The sequence below is a fragment of the Loxodonta africana genome, chromosome 1, assembly GCF_030014295.1.
Source record: "Loxodonta africana isolate mLoxAfr1 chromosome 1, mLoxAfr1.hap2, whole genome shotgun sequence".
In the NCBI taxonomy this organism is placed as follows: Eukaryota; Metazoa; Chordata; class Mammalia; order Proboscidea; family Elephantidae; genus Loxodonta; species Loxodonta africana.
The window spans coordinates 15,551,942-15,571,792 of record NC_087342.1 but is presented as its reverse complement, the minus strand read 5'-3'; the positions used below and the strand labels follow the sequence as shown (position 1 = coordinate 15,571,792).

General features: G+C 44.7%; 1 protein-coding gene across 3 annotated transcripts in view; it reads right to left on the bottom strand.

Moving 5' to 3' along the window:
• The window catches only part of KALRN (kalirin RhoGEF kinase), a 769,081-nt gene that overhangs the window by 237,849 nt on the left and 511,381 nt on the right, over nt 1-19,851 (bottom strand). For all 3 annotated transcript variants that reach the window (XM_064291948.1, XM_064291977.1, XM_064292015.1), the window contains exons 27-33: nt 19,168-19,257; nt 14,294-14,386; nt 9,218-9,329; nt 7,087-7,277; nt 6,554-6,655; nt 4,991-5,133; nt 1,144-1,246 (exon numbers count right to left, since the gene is read on the bottom strand). In XM_064291948.1, the coding sequence (XP_064148018.1) occupies nt 1,144-1,246; nt 4,991-5,133; nt 6,554-6,655; nt 7,087-7,277; nt 9,218-9,329; nt 14,294-14,386; nt 19,168-19,257 (834 nt within the window). The remainder of the gene's footprint in view (nt 1-1,143; nt 1,247-4,990; nt 5,134-6,553; nt 6,656-7,086; nt 7,278-9,217; nt 9,330-14,293; nt 14,387-19,167; nt 19,258-19,851) is intronic.

The window sequence follows — 19,851 nt, the reverse complement described above, 5'->3', positions numbered from 1 at the left end:
CTTAAGTACTTGAAAGCAGGAAGCCAGATGGAGTTACCGTGAATGTCCTGTGAATGCTGGAGCGGGATGAGGGTGATTTAGTGCTATTATATCAGCAGCCTGGGGAAGGCTTTTTTTTTCCCCAGTGAGGAAAAATCCTAGTGAATGCATACCATCTTTTAAAAATACCCAGACTTAGAATACTAAAATAATCAAGGACACAGTCTATTGCCTGAGCCTAAAGGAGAAGGCCAAAATACTAGATCTGGAAAAACTAGGGCAAAAAAGTCTTTGAAAATCCATAACTTCATTAACAAAACCACTACTATGCAACAAAAGATCATCTCCCACCAAGCAAATGAGAGTAGGGTGGGACATGAACGCTTTTTTTCTTCCTGGTGCAAATTCAGACAGTTGAACTCCTCACCTGGCTTGAGCAAGTACACAGAGTCTTTGCTACAGTCTCCTTTCTTTCACTCCCATCAGAGCTTTTAACTTGTGCTTACTAGCTCTAAGATGTAAGAGAGCAAGTGACCAGGCTTTCTTACAAGACTACCACAGCTCCTACACCTTGCTTCAGATACCACTTCCTGGTCCTCCCGACTCTAAGGAACTGAGCTTCAATGGCCGATAGCCAGAGGAAGGCATTCTTTCCAGTAGAGCCTCAGCAACCAGCATCACTGTGGCCATTTCTCAAATCCTTAATCTTGGTCTAACTTTGAGATAAGCCCCATTTAAATCATTGTAAAAATGAGCCAATCGCAGCAGCTAAACTCAGGAAGCTATCTCAACCTCAGCCTCCTGAGTTCCATCCTCCCAGAAGACCAAGCAGCCCAAGAGCCCAGGTGGGAAATGTCACAAGGAGAGGAGACCTAGACTCTCTCACTATTCACCCCCCTCTATTTCTGTTAACCTCTCACAACAGGAGAGGTCTGACTGAACCACCCCAATCTTTTATCCACCCCACCCCCCCGACCCAGAAGAGACTTCCATGCTACAACATACCACCTCCAGCCCTGCTCTTTCCCCTTTGGCTGGCACAAAAAGACAGCTGCCTTCTGAGTTAGTCTCCACAGTGGGAGAAATTCCTCTAGGGCTAACTCTCTAGGGGTGGTTAAGTCAACAATAAGTCTTGGGGGAAAGAAGGTTGGGGCACTGTCCTACCTTGTCACTGTCCACTGTGTTCTGAGAGGTTCTGGAGGCAATGGAGATGGTGTCTGGCTGGCTGCTCCCATCCCCCTGGCTGTCAACATCCTCCACTCCATCCCTGCAGGAAGAAGAGAAAAAAAACAGGGGTGGGGGTGGGGGGAATCATTGTGGGTTTAGAGTACACAAGGATTTCCAGCTGGGCTGGCAGAGCAGAGCCTTGCACTTTCTAGCAGGGATTTATCTAAAATTATCCCACTAAAGGGAACAGCGCTATGTGATTTTCAATGAAGTCACCTCTTGTACTTAGTAGACACGTAATCACTAGGTTGGTAACTAAAAGCAAAATAACCCTTCCCTCAGAACTCCTCTGGTCCATGCTGCGGAGGGGGTGACTTGTTTACTGGGAATAGGTTTATCACAGGCAGGAAGAAGACGGACACCCTACTTAGAACCCAGGCTTCTATCCAGTGGACTGGCTCATCTTCAGTAATCTCAGAATTCAGAGTATTCAAATCACTTTTCGGCAAACTAGGATGGGGTTGGTTTATAGCTAGCCTATAAAAAAAAAAAAAAATTTTTTTTTTGACTTGTTTCTTCTGCTCAAAATATTTTCTCTAGCAGTGACTATCTTTGGGAAGTTCCAGATGTTGGATTCTCAACTCCTGGGTATGAAGGGGAAATTTATTGCCATTGTTTTGGTGGGTTTTGTTAAACTCATGCTCATTCATGATGAGTTCTTATCAACACAGAAGGCCGAGGCATATTCTCAAAGATAGGAGAGTGGTCACAGATTCCACAGCAGCTTTTGGGCCAGCTGTGCTCCTGAGCTGCTGATAAGACCGTCTGTCTCCAAAGTGTACTTCTGGCACTTGGACCCCTTCCTTGGCCCCGGGATCATACAGCTGTCCCACTCATGTGTCTATTCAACTCTCCAGCTTTAGAATCGTGCCTCCATCCTGCACTGAACCCATAGCAAGAGCCAAGAGGGAAGTGATGAAGCCTGAATGGTCTGTTAGGAAAAACTGGGGAGAGTGGGGCAGGGGTTGGATGAATTAGCACAGGAAATAAGAGCTCTTCCTACGGAGGCTTTTATGGAAGCTGCACTCCTTATGGAAACCCTGGTGGCGTAGTGGTTTAGAGCTGTGGCTGCTAACCAAAGGGTCGGCAGTTTGAACCCACCAGGCGCTCCTTGGAAACCCTACGGGGCAGTTCTTCTCTATCCTACAGGGTCACTATGAGTCAGAATCGACTTGACAACAATAGGTTTGGTTTTGATTTCGGTTGCACTCCTGATGCTGCTTACGGACAAGTAATAGCATTAGGGGACATGGGTATCTGCTGCCTGAGAATCTGATCACAGTGGAGTCCATGAGCAAAATGCCCCAAATAATGAAGCCACCTCATAGAGGCCACACAATTACAACCTGGTGTATGTGTGAGAGTGCATGTGGACGTGCGTATGCACAGGGGTATACATTGCGTGTGTACTCTCTACCAATGTATACGCATAGTGTCTGCTAGCCATAAAAAATGTTTTCTCCCACCCAAATACTTCTCAGTGACAGCTCTCTCACCGCCACTGTGGGCTTGGGAAATGCCAATTTATTTTAATAATATAAGCCATACATTCGTAGGAAGAAAAACCTGCTGTAAAAAGAAATTATATGACACATTTCAAAACCAAAAATGAAGGACTTTTAGGTCATCTGTTGTTTTGGATTATCGAGGACACTGCTCCTCACCACTTGTAGATGTTCAGAGTTGGCTGTACTTTCTGCTTCCTGCTATTTTGGCCCATTTCGAGACCTTCTGGTCCAGTCCAGATGAAGGCAGTTCTGGGGGCTGTGGGGAGCCCATCCAGGAGTGTGGGTGATATTTTCCAAGCCAATCTACTCCTCCATAAACTCTGTCCCCATACCCAGGGAACCAAACTAATCAGACTATAGGCTGCCTGAGTATTCTCTGTGGAGCCTGTCAAGATTTATCACCCTCTCAGGGGCGGGAGCCATTTCCGAGGTATGTCTTTCCCATGTTCTACCATCCCAGTTGCCGATTAGTCAATACTGACTCGTGGTGACTCCAAGTACATCAGAGTAGAACTATGCTGCACGCGGGTTCCAGCCGCTGATTTTTCGGAAGTAGGTTGCCAGGGTTTTCTTCCAAGGTGCCTCTGGGTGGAGCTGAACCTCCAACCTTTTGGTTAGCAGTTGAGCGTTTTAACCGCCTGCACCACCCAGGGACTCCTCCGATGTTCTAGAATCACTCAAACTCTCCAAATCTAGGAAGAGGGTGCTATTTCACAGAGTAACCCTAACAAGCCTCATCATAGTCCTGGACAATCAGTTCCTTATAACTGCTTCCATTCTATCTTCTTTATTAAAATAGGGGATCCCTGAAGCAGGGTTTGTTTCTAGTGCTAAACTAGGTCTATGCCTTACCTGTACTCAGGAGGTATGAACACAGTTACATTTTATTCTTTCAGCGCTGAGAAGGTGCCCTTATCCTTATACTTGCCATGTAGGTCTTGGGGTTTCTGCCCTGGTTACACCCTTCTTTTGGCTACTGCTTCATTCTGGTCAGAGTCTTGGTGGTGCAATGGTTAAGACTTCAGCTGCTAACCAAAAGGTCGGCAGTTCAGACCCACCAGCCACTCTTTGGAAACCCTACGGGGCAGTTCTACTCTGTTCTATAGGGTCACTATGAGTCGGAATGGATTTGATGGCAATAGGTTCACTCTGACCAATGTGACTACTCCACAGGCCCCATGGTGGCTCCCCAGCCTGCTTATCCTGGCTGATGCCAAAGGTTCATCCAAATTATCTGGATTTATTCCATTCATGAATAGGGAGGGAGAGGAGACACCATTACCACCCATGTCCATCATCCCGGGGACTCTACTTTTACTGTTTTTTTTTTTTTTCTTAAACTTCATGTGAAGTTTTTACATGTCTTCAAGTTCTCTCCAAAAGAGTCATTGTAGGTGACTGTCACATGGAGATTTAAGAAGAAAGTACTTCAGAAGTCATCCACTGATCTAGAGAAAACTGAGATTAGAAGGACCCAGGGAGATGAAGATATAAGAAATAAGTCCTCTTCGGTCCAATGACATTTCTTAATCTCAGGTGAATGAGGGTGAGGACTTTGTGGGGGTTGTGATAAGAGTTGCTATTCGACTGTCATAGTAATAATACGACACTACCACCACATCACCCCACACAACTGGTCCACGGATCTCTTACACTTATAGCTCAACTCCTTCCCCAAGCCTTCCCCAGACACTCCACTCTAGAGCTTATCTAAAGTCCCCTTTCTTTGAATTCTTCTAGCATTTACTGTCCCTGTGGGTGATACTTTGGAAACCCTGGTGGCATAGTGGTTAAGAGCTATGGCTGCTAATGAAAAGATCAGCAGTTCGAATCCACCAGATGCTCCCTGGAAACTCTACGGGGCGGTTCTACTCTGTCCTATAGGGTCGCAATGAGGCGGAATCGACTCGACGGCAACGGGGTTTTTTTTTTTTTTGTATGGGTAATGCTGGCTCTTCTTATCTATTTCTTGTCTGAGACATGACTGTTAGATGATTGTGGAGGGAACAGACTGCATCTTAACACTTCTTTTATCTTCTTGTAGCACCTAGTCGAGCATTTACCAAAGAAGCAGGGCTCAGTGATGCTCTGCTGAAATTAATTGGCAGTAACTGGTGAGATGCTTAACGATCAGGTCACTCAAGGAGAATTCGGGGGGACATTACAGGAGAGGGGTGTTCCCTGCAGAGTGGCACCACCCCACAGAAGCAAAGGGTCACCCCGCTCCCGCTCCCGGAAGCACGTGAGGCAGAGCTGGAGGGAGAGACGCTGGTTACCTCTTACTATTGTTCCTCTGTTTGGCTGGTGTTTTGGGGAGCTGAATGGGCTCCTTTAAAGCTCCTTTCAGGTGAATGATCCTTTCTTGAATCACCTCTCGTATGTTCTTGATCCACTCCTGCTTGGTTTCAATGTTGGAGGCCTGGAGTGCCACAGGGAGAGAGAGTGAGGACCCTACCTCCCTTCACCGTGCCCAGACAGTTCTTAATCGTCCTCTTGCACGCTTAATCCATTATTTTCAAAAGATACCAGTATTTGGGGGGGTTCAGTTCTCATTTTATACTTGTGACTTTTCCATGGACATGCCTCTCCAACTCCTAGATTGGGACTATGACCTCAAGACTCAATGTAGACTTGTACGGGGGTGATTTTCAAGGAATTAATAACCCCTAGGGTACCGACCAATCCTGATATCTGCCCTGGGGCTGGAGTAGGATCTGGGGGCCCCTGCTGGGTCAGGAATGAACATTTTCATTACTAGATATTGGGGAGGTCTAGAGGCTCTGGGAGGGGCGGCAAGGGGCCGTGTAAAGGCAGTGGCTATTTACCAATAAAGCAAAAAAAAAAAAAAAAACCAATGCCATCTAGTCAATTTCGACTCATAGTGACCCTATTGGACAGAGTAGAACTGCCCCATAGGGTTTCCAAGGAGCAGCTGGTGAATTCAAACTGCGAACCTTTTGGTTAGCAGCTGTAGCTCTTAACCACTGTGCCATCAGGTCTCCATTTACTGATAGTATGGATATTTACTAGGATGTTAAACACCTCATGTGGCTACACAGGCTTGTATTGACTGAAAGTCAGTCCTGGGGTTTTAGCCTGCTAAACTTGGTAGTTGAAGGTAATGCAACCATTCCATGAACATCCCATTAGTCTTTGTGGAATTTTTCTCTGGGAAACTTTTGTCAGGGTCGCACTGTCTTTTCCTTGTTGATGGGCATGTCCCTGATAAGCAAATGACTAGTGAGCACTCTATCTGCAGGATCCCTGCCCAGCCAGACCAACACGACCAGGGCACTCATTTAACTCCCAGGCTGCACTCTGGAGAGCTAGAATGACTCTTTAAGGCTTCGTGTGGTGAAAGGACCCTTCTTGTCAATCAGCATAGTCCCTGTGTTATTATGCTTTACTAGAGTTTCTAGAATGTAAGCTCCCAGAGGACAAGGCCCATATCTTACATATGTTAGTCCCCCATAGCTGAGCAGAATGTCTTATACATAGAAGGTGTTCAGGAAAAAATGCTGAATGGATGTGGAACAAATCAAGGTGTCTTTTTATCAAAGGGTCAATTATTTTTCTTGCCACTTGAGATGGGCATACAGACAGAACATAGTTCAAGTGGGCCCTGTTGAGAAAGTCCAAGAGGCCACTCCCTGCCCTTTGCCCTCCATGGTCATATAAACATATGGACTCAAGAAGACCATTTGACTTTTGAGATGTGGGTCTTATCTTATGATAGAATTTGCTTCTGAATACCCAGTGGAGACTCCAGCCCCACATCCCTCCACCCCTGTCCAGTCTCCCCAGCCCAGGGCTTGTGCCCAGCAGAGAGCAGTACTTACTTTCAGCACTGTTTTATTGTCTGAGGATGGGGTACGCCCAGACCACAGGGCAAATTTGCAGGGATCGCCCTCTACGTGCTCGGTCACACCCAGCTCTGAGGTCTGTAGACAGGAAATGCCTGTGAGAGGCGGGGAAGGGGAAGGCAGTGGGGTAACTTAGGGCTGGGGTGGGAAGGGAAAGGCAACAGAGAGGAGAGGACCGAGGGAGGGGCTTCTGTCAATCAAACTTAAACAGACTGGATATTCTGTTCATCTACCCAGGATGAAAGGACTACAGGCACATGTCTGGTCAGCAGGTACCAGGGAGGGAAGGTGAAGAGGAGGTGCTAAAAGCAAACAGAAAGAACTGCGAAGGCTAAATGCAGAAGTGGCAGGTGAGGTGGGAGTTTTCCCAGTAGGAGAGATACTCATTTGTCTGGGATGGTTTGGGGCAGAGGCAGGGGAAGAGATGAGCTGACTGCTTCAAGGTCCCTTCCTGCCCAAGGGCTCTATGAAAGCAGGTAGTCTTGTCTTACCCCACCTGCCCCACCTACCAGTAGCTTGTTCTTGTAAACATATTTTGTGTGTCCTGAAGAGTCTTTGATCTCCTTGCTAAAAACCAGGGAGATCTCAAAGAGGAACAAATGCCGCTCCCGCCCCTTCCGGATCAGCGACTTCGGGTCCCACACTTGGAAGGCATCTTGGAGAATCAACTCCCCCTGCACGGCCAGGTTCTCCTCGAACCCTGAAAAACACCCATTTCCAGCCTGTGGAGTTTGTCTACTGGCCCATGCAGGGGCACTGTCTCCACTCCTCTCTTGGAGTTACCCTAATTGTTACCACTCAGCATCACCTCCAGCTCTTCTCTCTCTGCTGACTCCTGAGGGTCCTCAACACTTATCTAGACAGCTCTGGAGAACTGTAACTAGGCCCCCTTCCTGCACCATGTCTCCTACATACATAAGTCATAGCAGTGGAGCCTCCCTCCGCCCCTTCCTGCACAGCTCCCCACCATTCCTAACTCAGAGTTCTGAGGCTGAGGACGAACACTGCCTGATGGAGTGTCCCTGGTACTACTTAATTTGTCATCACTTTATTTCTTATATTCCATTCCTGGGACTCTTCCCTTTGAGTGCTTGTACAGTATGGTGCACAAACCTTCAACAGTTATAGATGGTACTTTAAGTCTTTAACAGAGGTCCTTCAACTTCAGTGTAGGTAAGAATCACCAGGAGAGCTTTTGAGAATAGATTGTACCTTATCTCCCCGCCCACTGCCCCCGCCCCTGCAAAAGATTCTGATTCAGTAGGTGTGAAGTGGAGTTCATGAATTTACACTTCTGAGAAGCTCTCAGGTGCTGCTGCTGCTGGTCCGCAGACCACACTTGGAGTAGCTAGAATAGAATACAGATCAGGGACAGGCTAGAGGAGCAGGTACTTGAAGAGGATGCGCAGAAAGGGGAGGGGGGGAAGGCACTATCAGAAAAGGTTGAAGAAATTGTGGCAACAGGAATATGTTCAGATGATGTGGTCAGGGACAGGCTGGAGGAGTAGGTACTTGTAGAGGACACCCGGGGGAGGGGAGGAGGGAAGGTACAAAGAGGAAAGAAAAGGCTGAAGAAATGATGGCAACAGGAATATGTTTAGATGGTTACTGCTCAGTCTGGAGAAAATACCCAGGGTATTTTGTTCTCTAAGAATTAAAAATTAGGGCTTCTTATGCTAAGGGTGTGGAAACCCTGGTGGTGTAGTGGTTAGGTGCTATGGCTGCTAACCAAAAGGTTGGCAGTTCAAGTCCGCCAGGCGCTCCTTGGAAACTCTATGGGGCAGTTCTACTCTGACCTATAGAGTAGCTATTAGTCAAAATCGACTCAATGGCAATGGGTTTGGTTTTTTTGGTTTATACTAAGGGTAGATCAGGAAGTACTGAAATGAGACCAAGTTTCTTTGATGGAGGAGGTGTCAGAGGGGAATGAAGCACAGTAGGGAAAAATAACCCAACAGGTTAACACATTGGTAACAGAGTATACCAATATCCTTTAGCTCCAGTCTGCCATCCCAGACTGGAATGCTGAGTCTTATCCAACAAATTCCACCCTAATATGGCTGCTTTCCCCATCTGTTTTGTGGAGTTGAGACCACTTTGCTGGAGCCTTACTCTACAAGGTTTCTGTGTTCCAAGAACACAGTTCCAGAAGACTATACATACTTTGGTGAGGCTCTATCGGGTTTATCTAGCTGGACTTTCCTAATCTTCTTGGAAAGGTATAAGGGTGTGTGTGTCTGTGTATGTGTGTGTGTGAAAGAGAGAGAGTAGGATTTCTACTTCTTCTGATGACAAATGGATGCAATGCAAATGCAAAGAACAGGACTGCTGTGGTTGAGGGGCTCTAGTACATTTACAGTAAGGATGATAGCCTGCCTTGGACTATGTCGTAGGCAGCAAGGTGTCCACATACCTTAAGTAGCTTAGGTATGGTTCTACCTGGAGGCAAGGTGTCAGCCATGTTGGTCCCTGTGGAGCGCCCTCTCACACCGCGATGGCCTATGTAACAACCTGTGATTTCTCCTTTTCCAGTCTGGCATCTTGCCTGGCTTCATGCCACTCCCTCCCATGTTGCTCCCTGGTCTTAGGAATGGGAGGAGCCCCCCCGCCCCCCTGCCCCAGGTCTAGGAGAACAGGTACCTTCCAGCATGCTGACATGCATGGCATCATTGGCTTTCTTTGGGACACTGAGCATCACCTCCAGGCCATCCTTGAGCTCCCCTTTCCCTTCTTCACAGCAAGTTAAAAGTTCCTGGGAAGAAAGTCCAGACACAATTAGAACCACATCCCCCAAGTTTTCCTGTCCTCCCACCATCTAACCCATCAAGGCAATTACACACCAGCTTTATTCTCTGTAATGGTTCCTTCTAAGCTATAAGGAAGGTGGGGTAGGGAGTGTCTCCAAAGAGTTTAATCACTATATTTTTCCCAGATTAAACTTCCTTAACTGAATTTAGTTCCAACTAACTCAGTCCAATCTAGCCCTGGTGGTGTAGTGCTTAAGAGCTACGGGCTGCTAACCAAAAGGTAGGCAGTTTGAATCCACCAAGTGCTCCTTGGAAACTCTATGGGGCAGTTCTACTCTGTCCTGTAGGGTTGCTATGAGTCAGACTTGACTCAAGGGCAATGGGTTTTAGGCATATTTGAGCCTACACCTGCTGAGTATTCCCAGGAACTCAGTCTAACCCAACCAAAATGGCTGGCACTTAGTCAGCAACTAGGGTACTAGATTGCCTTCCTGGAGAGGGAAATACCTTTGATAAGGTATGCAAAAAGAGGTACAGTATTGTGGAATCATAGACAGAAAAGGGAGGGTATGCTAAAGAATGCACAACACTCTTATCACTGGCACAGTGGTTAGGCGCTCCGCTGCTAACCAAAAGGTCAGCAGTTCGAATCCACTAGCCGCTCCCTGGAAACCCTATGGGGCAGTTCTACTCTGTCTTATAGGGTTGCTATGAGTCAGAACTGACTTGCTAGCAACAGGTTTGGTTTTATGTTTTATACTGTCTGAATGCTGACTTTTATCATACTGGGAGCAATTTGAGGCTAGAAACATTTTAGGTTTATAACATTTCAGAGTTATAAAAGATTTTTTGATCACGCAGGTCAGAAGTTCCTAACCTAGGGCCAATGGATGGGATTCTAGACTAGTCCTTTCAATGTTAGATGAAGAAACTGATTAAGAGAGGTGAATTGAGTTTCCCTAGGTCATGTAGCTCTTTATAGGCCATGCAGGGCCTTGAATCCAGGTCACCTGAATCCGAGTTCAGTATTCTACCCACCATAACGAGTCTGTCTCCCCCATATCCTCTGCTATACCGAGACTTTCTGGGGGCTGGGGAGCATGTTCTCTCTCTTTTACTTCCTCAGTGGAGACTAGGTCATCATCATCTCCATAAAACATACACAGTATCTGGTTGATAGAGGAAAGATTATTTCCAACTATGTTAGAATTGTGAAGAATTTCTGGACTATTTTTGCCCAAACAGAGGAATGTTAACTTTCCATTTTCCATCAGGGTTGCTGCATCTTGCTCACTTTGACACTGGGAAGGAAACAGTTAAGCAATAGGTCTGCAATCCATAACCTTTTCTTGCAGGGGCAGCCAGGATACGGGTAGGTAGGTAAGGGTATACTTCCAGGAAAGAAAGAATTTGACCAGATCACATCTTGTAAACATGTTAATGACAGACCTCCTGGCAAATAAACTAATGATACTTGCTAGCAAGAGTCCTTATCTATGGAATGCTTTTAGCAGGATATATCTGGCCTGTCTACAGGACTTCTTATGGTAAATAAAACTGGAATCTGTCCCTTTAGGGGCATGGCTCTCTGGAAAGTGTCACATAAACCATGCAACCAGCTAAGTAAAAAGTGGATATGTTTCATGGCCAAAATGGCTTTCTTGAGGGAGATATGACCACATACATCACTGAGAGACCTTGTATGTCAATCTGGGCCACAGCGCACCCTGATGCTGCAAGAGAGGACCTGGAGCGGCATTTGCAGTCCCGCGTTTCTCCCTCTTTTCGCCTCTTCCTTGGGATTATTTGCATCTTAGAAATTACTGGTAAAGCTTGACACTTGATATCTGTGAGTTTGATTCGAAAGTCCAATTCTTTGTGTTACTTTGGATACATTCCCATATGAAAAAGGGAGCTGTGAATGCCCAAAGAAGAGGTGATGTCCCCAGTGCACACATTTGGGAGGCAGAAGTCATTGGTTCTAAGCTCTACTGTGGTTCCAGTCAGTATTAAGCCATTCTTGTTCAGAAAGTTGTATTTACTTCTGCCAGCCTGAAGTTCTGAGTCCCCTTGCCCTTAATTTTCCCTCCCAATCTGTTCCCATACATCACCAAGGGAGCTTCTGAGGCAGAAACATAAGACAGAAACAAGAAATACGCTTCAGCTGGCAACAGAAAACACCAATTAGTTGAATCCCCCAAAGCAATTTAGTAAGCCCACCTATCTACCAGCAAAGCCTATAAATTCTCCTCAGATCCTTGATAAGGAGAAGGCTCCACATTTAATTTAGACTCCTCAAGGGCAGCTGTAGCTGATTTACACAGAGACTATTGAACTCTAACTGGCATATAGTTACCACTTTCCTGCTACACCTAAAGTGATGAACCCCAGAGAATACTGATAATTAAATATCAATTTACTTGGACTAAAACTGACTTTAATGAGAAAATAAATCCCATATTATTTACCTATAGTAAAAGCTCAGCAAACCATTTTTCTTTTGCTCAGAAGGTATGCTGCCTACTGGCACATTTAAAATCTGTCCAAATTATCTTCAGTCTTTTTTCAAAAATTTTACAACTTTCCCACAATCAAATTCACTCTGCTTTATTATTTCACTTTTCCGTTATCTGAACAGTTACCCCTGATGTCCAATTCCAGGATGAAGACCCAGAGCCCACCCCTACATCTGCCTAAAGCAAAACACAGGGTAGTCTATTCCATTCTTCACGTTCCTCCCTTGTCCTTGTCACATTATCAAACCAGGGAACCTCAGCCTTATGGGCCTGAAAGGCAGAGGTGAAAAGCTATATTTCTCTTAGAACTGCATCCTAATTGATTTAAAGCACTGGTAGTGTGGATAGGATAGTTGGTACTTTTTTTTTTTTTTTAATTCACAATCCTACCAATTCCCAAAAAGGCTTTGAGATACTTGAATTTAAAACTCAGAAAAATAAATCTAAAAAAATCTACTAGCACAAGAAAAATAATTTCAAAGGGTCACGCATTAAGTGGGATAGGGAGGAGAGGATAATTAGACACAGGGAAATCTGGGCTAACGACAAATACTGTAAGTAACCACTAAGCTCTATGCTAACTTTCTGGTAGTCAAGGGCTCTCCTGGTTTTAAAGGTAGGAAGCACAACAATTTTTCAGAAGAGAGTTCCCAACTCCCATTCTGAGCTTTTATGAGATCTTCCATGAGTCTTTATATAAAAATCAGTTGCTGTCGGGTTGACTCCAACTCATGGAGACCCCATGTGTGTCAAAGTAGAACTGTGCTCCATAGTTTTCAGTGGCTGATTTTTTGGAAGTAGATTGCCAGGCTTTTCCAGGTGCCTCTGGGTGGACTCGAACTGCCAACCTCTTGGTCAACAGCAGAGCGAATTAATCATTTGCACCACTCAGGGACTCCTAGGTCTTTATATAAGAAACTTAAAACAAAGATGATGAGATCTTCAAAAGTGGCTCTGCCGAAACAGCCAAGATCTACTATACAGTGCTATTTCTCACACCGATCCTTAATAAAGGCCAAGGGCAACATGACCAGCTGTAATTCTCTAAGTCATTTCTGCAGGACTGAAGGATTCCAGGACCTGAAAGTAGAAGCCTGGAGTCTCTTCTTGGAAACGAGAAAGGAGAGGGTTCACAGGAAGGATGCTGAAGGGAAGCAACGGTGTTCGGGCCACCCCGATCCAGAGAAGGAAAGAGGTGTGGTGGCACAGGTTCTCCACACCTTCCTCACTGCTGCCACCCCACTCTTACTCCAGAACCACAAGTGTTAAGCCGGGACGTGTCACGGGCCAGGAACGGTAGGCACATTCCATCGTGACAGGAGCCCTAGATTTGCAGCTAGACTGGTTTTCAGGTTTAGTCAAGCTAGGATATGTGAGCTTCTGCAGAATCTCTAGAGATGAGCTGAAATGAGTCAGCTTTTCTCTGGAATGACATTGCTTAAAACATGTTCCCACTATTCATTTTTCCGTTGCATTTGAGGAGCAATCAGCAAAATATCTGAGGTGAGGGAAACCTTTATACCTTAAGAATTACTATAGTTATGGGCTATCCAGCCACCTACAATATCAACTTCTCAGGCTTTCTGGACAAATGCCATATTTTCATATCAGTATATCTTTATCTGAGGAGAACCAACCCAGATTCCTCAATGTTTTCCGTAATTTGATTATTTGAGTCTTAAAAAAAGGTTTTGAGAGAAAATTCAAATATCTTGGTTGGTTCTCAAAGAACCCCTAACATATGGGATCTGACAGATATGAGTGCCAGTGTGTTTCAATATGCACTCTGACTATATTCCTTAGAAAACCTCGTAGTCTTCACAGATACAGAGATTAAGGCAATAGTAGGGGGCGCTACGGCCTCTACTTGCCGTGAAAACTAAAACCCACTGCCAACAAGTCAATACCGACTCATAGGACAGAGCAGAACTGCCCCCTAGGGTTTCCAAGACTGTAAATCTTTATGGAAGCAGACTGCCAAGTCTTACTTCTATGGAGTGCTTGGTGGGTTCAAACTGCTGACCTTTTGGTTAGCAGCCTAGGAAGTGAAATCTTAAGACCCTGACCCCTGAGTCCATCAGAAGCAGGGGCTTGCAGGAGGAATCTGCTTGAGGAGGGAGCAACAGGAAAAACCTGTACTTACCTGTACTTAGTGCTAGCCAGGTGGTAACCACTAAAAGTTGTACAGTGGTGGGTAGGTGTGAAAATACCCACAACTTATTCCTGCTCCCATTTTCTCATCTTTCCTTCCCTAAAATAAGCATCTGGAATTTCATGGATTGAGACATGTAGTCTGGGACCAGCAGTCCTGGCATGGGCTCATTACTGAGGTTCTGCTCTAGGTAGAGCAAAGGTCTTTAGGGGATGATTTCCCATCCTTAGAGGCAAAGCTGAGACTCCCTTGCCCTGGGGAGAAGGGCAGTGGGAGGGTGATAAGAGGAGGAGGAAGGTACCTTCAGGAGGAGTTGGTACTTGGTGATCCTCTGGACAGGCTTAATTAGGTAAGAAGAGATGGAGTTGGCCAGACCATGCCTCTGTTGTATCTCCTACAGGGATGAAAACAGATACCATTAGACACAGAGGGGCATGTGTGTGTTCTGGGAGGAGGTGGGCAGGGATTAGAAGAGAAAAGAAAAAAGGTTAGAAAATTATAGAAATTAGAAAATTTCTCTAATTAGACAAAATGTTCTTTGATGGGGAGATGGGAGTAGAAACGGAAGCAAGAGAGACCAAAATGTATTTATAGAGAAAATGGGAGAGGTGATGAAAGGGGAGAAACTTTAGGGCAAGAAAGCAGATTCGTGAAACAAATAAAAATAAAGCAGAAATGGAGAAGGATAAAAGAGAAAAAGAGAGCAATGAGATGAATAACAGAGGAGGGTAAAGGAGAGGTGAAGATATAGACATGAAAGAAAAAGAGATGAAGTTAAAGAGGAATACAAAGGAAGGTGGAAAATGAGGCTCCAGGTTCTATTCTGATGATTCCTCAGTCTTCTCCTGCACTGTGGTCAAAATAGCATATGAATATAATCTCTTTTGCCATCCTTCTTCTCTTCAAATTGAACACATCCCAATTCAGAATCATTGCTTTATTTTGTATAACTTTTTTTTTCTAATCAACAGCATCTCCCTTATTCTTCGGATCTCTTGAGCTGAAAACCATGGAGCCGTTTACAATTGCTTCTCCTCTGTTATCACCGGTGACAAATCTTCCCTTTCCATTTCCACCATACTACCCTCATCACTCATGCCTGGGCTAGGATCACGGGCTTCGTTTGGTTTTTGCGCCTCCAGGCTCTCCTTTTAACCCACTGTCTGTACTCCCTCCAAAATGATCTCCCACTTCCCAAGAACCAGGTGTATTAAGGTCAGAGAAGGATGTGTTTTAGTTCCTGCCCTCAAGAAGCTTACAGGTTAGCTGGCCGAGAATACTGACACATAGAACAGAGAACAACAAAAGATGACGAGGGTTGCTACAGAGAAAGAGACCACTGGGACCAGGAGTGGCCAGAGATGGTTTAGTAGAGATTAACGAAGTGGAAAGTTAGAGGAAAGGGACTCTCTAAAGGGAGAACATTAAAAACAAAACACAAACGTTGAAGTTAATCATTGTATGTTTGGAGGATAATGAGGACCATGCCTGAGTGGTACAGAGGACACACACCTGGATTCCAGAAGAAGTGAAAAATACAGTTAGATAAACAAGATGTAGTTAGATCACTGATGGGACTGAACACAAAAAATGGAGTTAGGATTTGATGGTGAGTTTCTCAATGGCAAAGTATTATAGATCTTAATTAGAAGAAACGCACAGTGAAAGCAATGTTTCAGAAAGAGTTCTACAGGCCTAATAGCAACATAGGAGATTGAAGATGAGGGAATGGAGAAACAGACCAGTTAGGAGGTTATTGCAAAAGTTCAGGTGTATAAACATAAAGTAACCATATAATGCAGCAATTCCATTCTTAGATACACACCAAGAGAAATAAGAACATATGTCCATGCGAAGACTTGTACACAACACTTATAGCAGCGTTCTTAACAACAGTCAAAGGTGGAAACGACCCAAATGCTCATCAATTGCTAATTGCTGTGTAAACAAACAAAATGCGGTATATTCATACAATGTAATATTACTTGGCCATAAAAAGGAATAAGGTACATAAAAAGGACTATGCTACAAACTGGATGAATCTTGAAAACCTTATGCTGAGTGAAAGAAGCCACGTTATATGATTCTATTATTATGAAATGTCCAGAATAGTGAAATGTAGAGATACAGAAAATAGGTTAGTGGCTACTTAGGGCTGGGGGAGAAGAGGGGTCAGGAGGTGAATAGTTAAAGGGTACAGGGTTGCATTCTGAGGTGATGAAAACATTCTAAAATTGACTGTAGCGATGGCCATGCAACTCTGTGAATAAACTAAAAGCCACTGAATTATATACTGTAGATGGGTGAATTGTATTGTATGTGAACTATATCTCAATAAAGTTGTTATAAAAAAAAAAAACTCCAGGTAAATTAGGAAGAACAAAGAGTTGGGAAGAATACAAGAAACATTTTAGACTAGACAGGGCTTGCTATGGGGCTATGGAGGTGGGGTGAAGGAAAGGGAATAATAAAAAAAATTATTCTGCTTCCCCCCAACTCCCCCAGAAAGTAGTGATTTTCTCACTCACTTGCCTCTTATTCTCCAGAGGTGCACAGTTAAAGCAGGGCTTGTTCAAGGGTGATGGGCAAAATGGTTGGCAGCTTGACTCTTTGGGCAAATGAACCTTGTGAGTTTACTTGGAGGCTTTAGCAAGAGGGCACAGCCAATAATGCACCTTTGACACTCCTCCCTCTGGGAAGACCCCCCGCTCTGGGGAGGCGGCATATGGAGAAGTGAGGAAGGGGCTGCTCCCAGTAGCTAGGGGAGGCTGAGTAATCAACAGGACATCACAGCCATTATTGCTCTCACACTTAGGGTAGAATATTCCGGATCATGTGAATGTGTGGGCTTTTCTAGGAATTAAATTTTCTGTGCTACCTTCATGATGATGGATAATAAGAGTATGCCTTTATTAAGGATTTATTTCTTTCATAGAATGAAGGCCTAAAGAAGTTGGTTCCTAAGTGTAGAACTTAGGAAAACCCTCCTGATGGAATAGAAATAAGCTATAAAGATTAGGCTTTCTGGGAAGCTTTGGAAACAATCAAGAGAGTATACTGCTCACCTTCCCCACCTCCACAGCCAGCTCGATTAATGCCCACTGGACGGGTTTTCTGGCTGCCACTGACCTTACCACCAATATAGAGGCTCACCAGGCCTAATGTAGAGGGTGGAGAATCTGAGGGCGTATCTGACTTACCAAAGTCGAGAAACTGGCTAGAAACAGGAATGGGAGGAGCGTAGAACTAAATGAAAATACAGGTAGTGCCCGGCACTGTGATGTGTATAAATATGAATCAGGCATACCACCAGTCCTCAAAGGCTCCCAGGTGGAGGGAGGTACTGTGTAATAGAGAAGTTGTTAACCTGCCAAAAGGCAAATTGTTACAAACGCTATCACAGATACAAGTACAACGCATGCACAGAAAAAGGGAAAGATTCATGCAGGAAGCAGCATTTGACGTTTGAAGGACAGGCAGAATTTTGAATAGTGACTGTGTTGTGCACGTGTGTGTAGGGGGGCAATCCACCCTGCAGGATGAACAGGTAAGCAAAGATCAGGAAGCGGAAGAGTCTAGGGCATGCTGTGAACACTGGACGTGCATGTTCAGAGGAAGGCAAAGTGGAAGACAAGGCACGGTGTATTTAAAACCTCAAGAAGGCCCTTCTGGATACTGCAGCTAAACAATCAACCAGTAACATCATAAGGGAAATACATTATCAATAAAAGATAATGGTGGTATGGAGCATCTAACACGATATCCAATAAATTGTGATAACACATTAAAAAAAAAAATTAGAGAAGGCTTTTTCTTGGGTTCTATATTACCCCAGAAATTCCAGTTTGGAACACACAGGGCCAATCTAATGTTCCACTCTTTTAAAAATCATGTATTTTTTTCCTCATTCTGGTTTTCTCCCTTTCAAATGCTATTCCTCAGCTGAGCAACAAAATGCATGTAGAATCATTTCTATTATGGTAATGTCAGGCTAGAAAGACACTCAGAGATGGTTTATGGGAACCACGTTCACATGTCTTTGGGTTCCCTATGGGGCCCATCACACTATCTTGATGGTTTGGTGTTGAGGCATAGGGACATTCACGTGTTTATGAAAAGAAGGAGGGCAGCTAAGCAGAAAGACAGCCTGAGAGACAGACAAGAACCCCTACATTTAAAGAGTTCTGAATTTCAAGTTTCTGTCATTCCTGATAGAACTACCAGAGCAGCCTTCACTTTTATAGTCTTTTCTCCTCATTTCTTCTGTGTCTCTTGACCGTACTTTGCATCAAGTGACCTATTTGATTATGACCACTTCATAGCCAATAGACCACTCTTTAGAAACCACCAGCATTAAACAGATTACCACCATTCACCAACAGGATTGTGTCCTCGTTCAAAGCTCAAGGATCTGTGGAGGTACGTCAGTATTCACTCTTCTTTTGGCTCCCATTACCGGAGATGCGCTCAACCTTGGCTACACAGTACATCCACCAGGGGAATGTTTAAAAATTCCAATACCCAGACCAATCACACTGGAATCTCAGGGGTGGGACCTAGGAATCTGTATTTTCCAAAGTTTCTCAGGTGATTCCATGTGCAGCCAAGGTTGAAAAGATTTCATTAAAGTAGTGGTTCTCAAACTTGAGTGTGAACCAGAGTCACCTGGAAGGCTTGTTCCAACTTAGATTGTTGGGTTCTCCCCTCCCCGCCCGCCCCGGATCTGAGGCTCTGGTTCAACAGATCTGAAGTGAGGTCTGAGAGCCTGCATTTCTAACGAGTTCTCAGGCGATGCTGATACTCCTGGTCTGGGGAGGACCACCTGAGAATGACTACACCTGAGGGAGCTGTATATGAGGTAGAAGTGGAATATCTTAATCAGCAGCTGCATCATAACGGTCTCTCTACATATGAGATGTATGGCTAGCTAGGTTTGGTGTTGAAGCATGGAGACTATTTGCCTTATCTAAAATCATAGCACTTGAGATGGGCTAGGGTAAAGCAGGGGGCGTAAATATTGTTTGTTTTCCGCCATACTTTATCCATGAGAAACAGGTTTTCAGTGGCCAGGAAAGAAAAATGAGGAACAAAGGATAGCTAAACGTTCATCATCCTGAAGGAGGGAAGCATTTCTATCATTCATTAACTGCTCAAGAATGGGAGAACACAGCTTACATCAAAGAAGGTGCCTGCATGCTCCAGGATCAGCTGGTTGGAATCAGGCTTGTTTTTACAGTAGGTGACATACATCTGAAATTTGTCTGCCTAAAAAGAACAAAGACAATAATAGATAAGCATCCATTAGCTGCTCCCTTCTGTCCACTGTACCTAAGAGCCAAGCAAGGGCTGTGCAGTTAAACCCTCAGATATTGGTGCCTGGATTATCTGTGGCAAATATCCCCTGCTCATCCGACCCACTCTCACTTCACGTACTTTGGGACGCTTTTTCCCTATTGGCCTGATTAAGAGCTCAGCTGCTAATCAAAAGGTCAGCAGTTCGAGTCCACCAGCCACTCCTTGGAAACCCTATGGGGCAGTTCTACTCTGTCCTATAGGGTCAATATATGTGAAAAATGAACTTGATGGCAACGGGATTTTCCCCTATTGGCAGGAGGAGAAAGATTGGCAAAAAGTGAGTTTATTTTAATACCAGCCTGTGCTAGAAAGAATTAGAAAAAGCAACTCCCATATAATGTATTCCGAAGTGGGACAGAATTTATTTAGGGATTGTTCCCTCTTTTGAATCACCTTTAATTGTGCTCCCCAAAGAGAAAACGCAAAGAATGAAAATGAAGCGTGATCTCAGAGGGAGATGTACTTGTTCTCCAAATGTCTCCACTGAGGGTAGTTTAGAGGGCA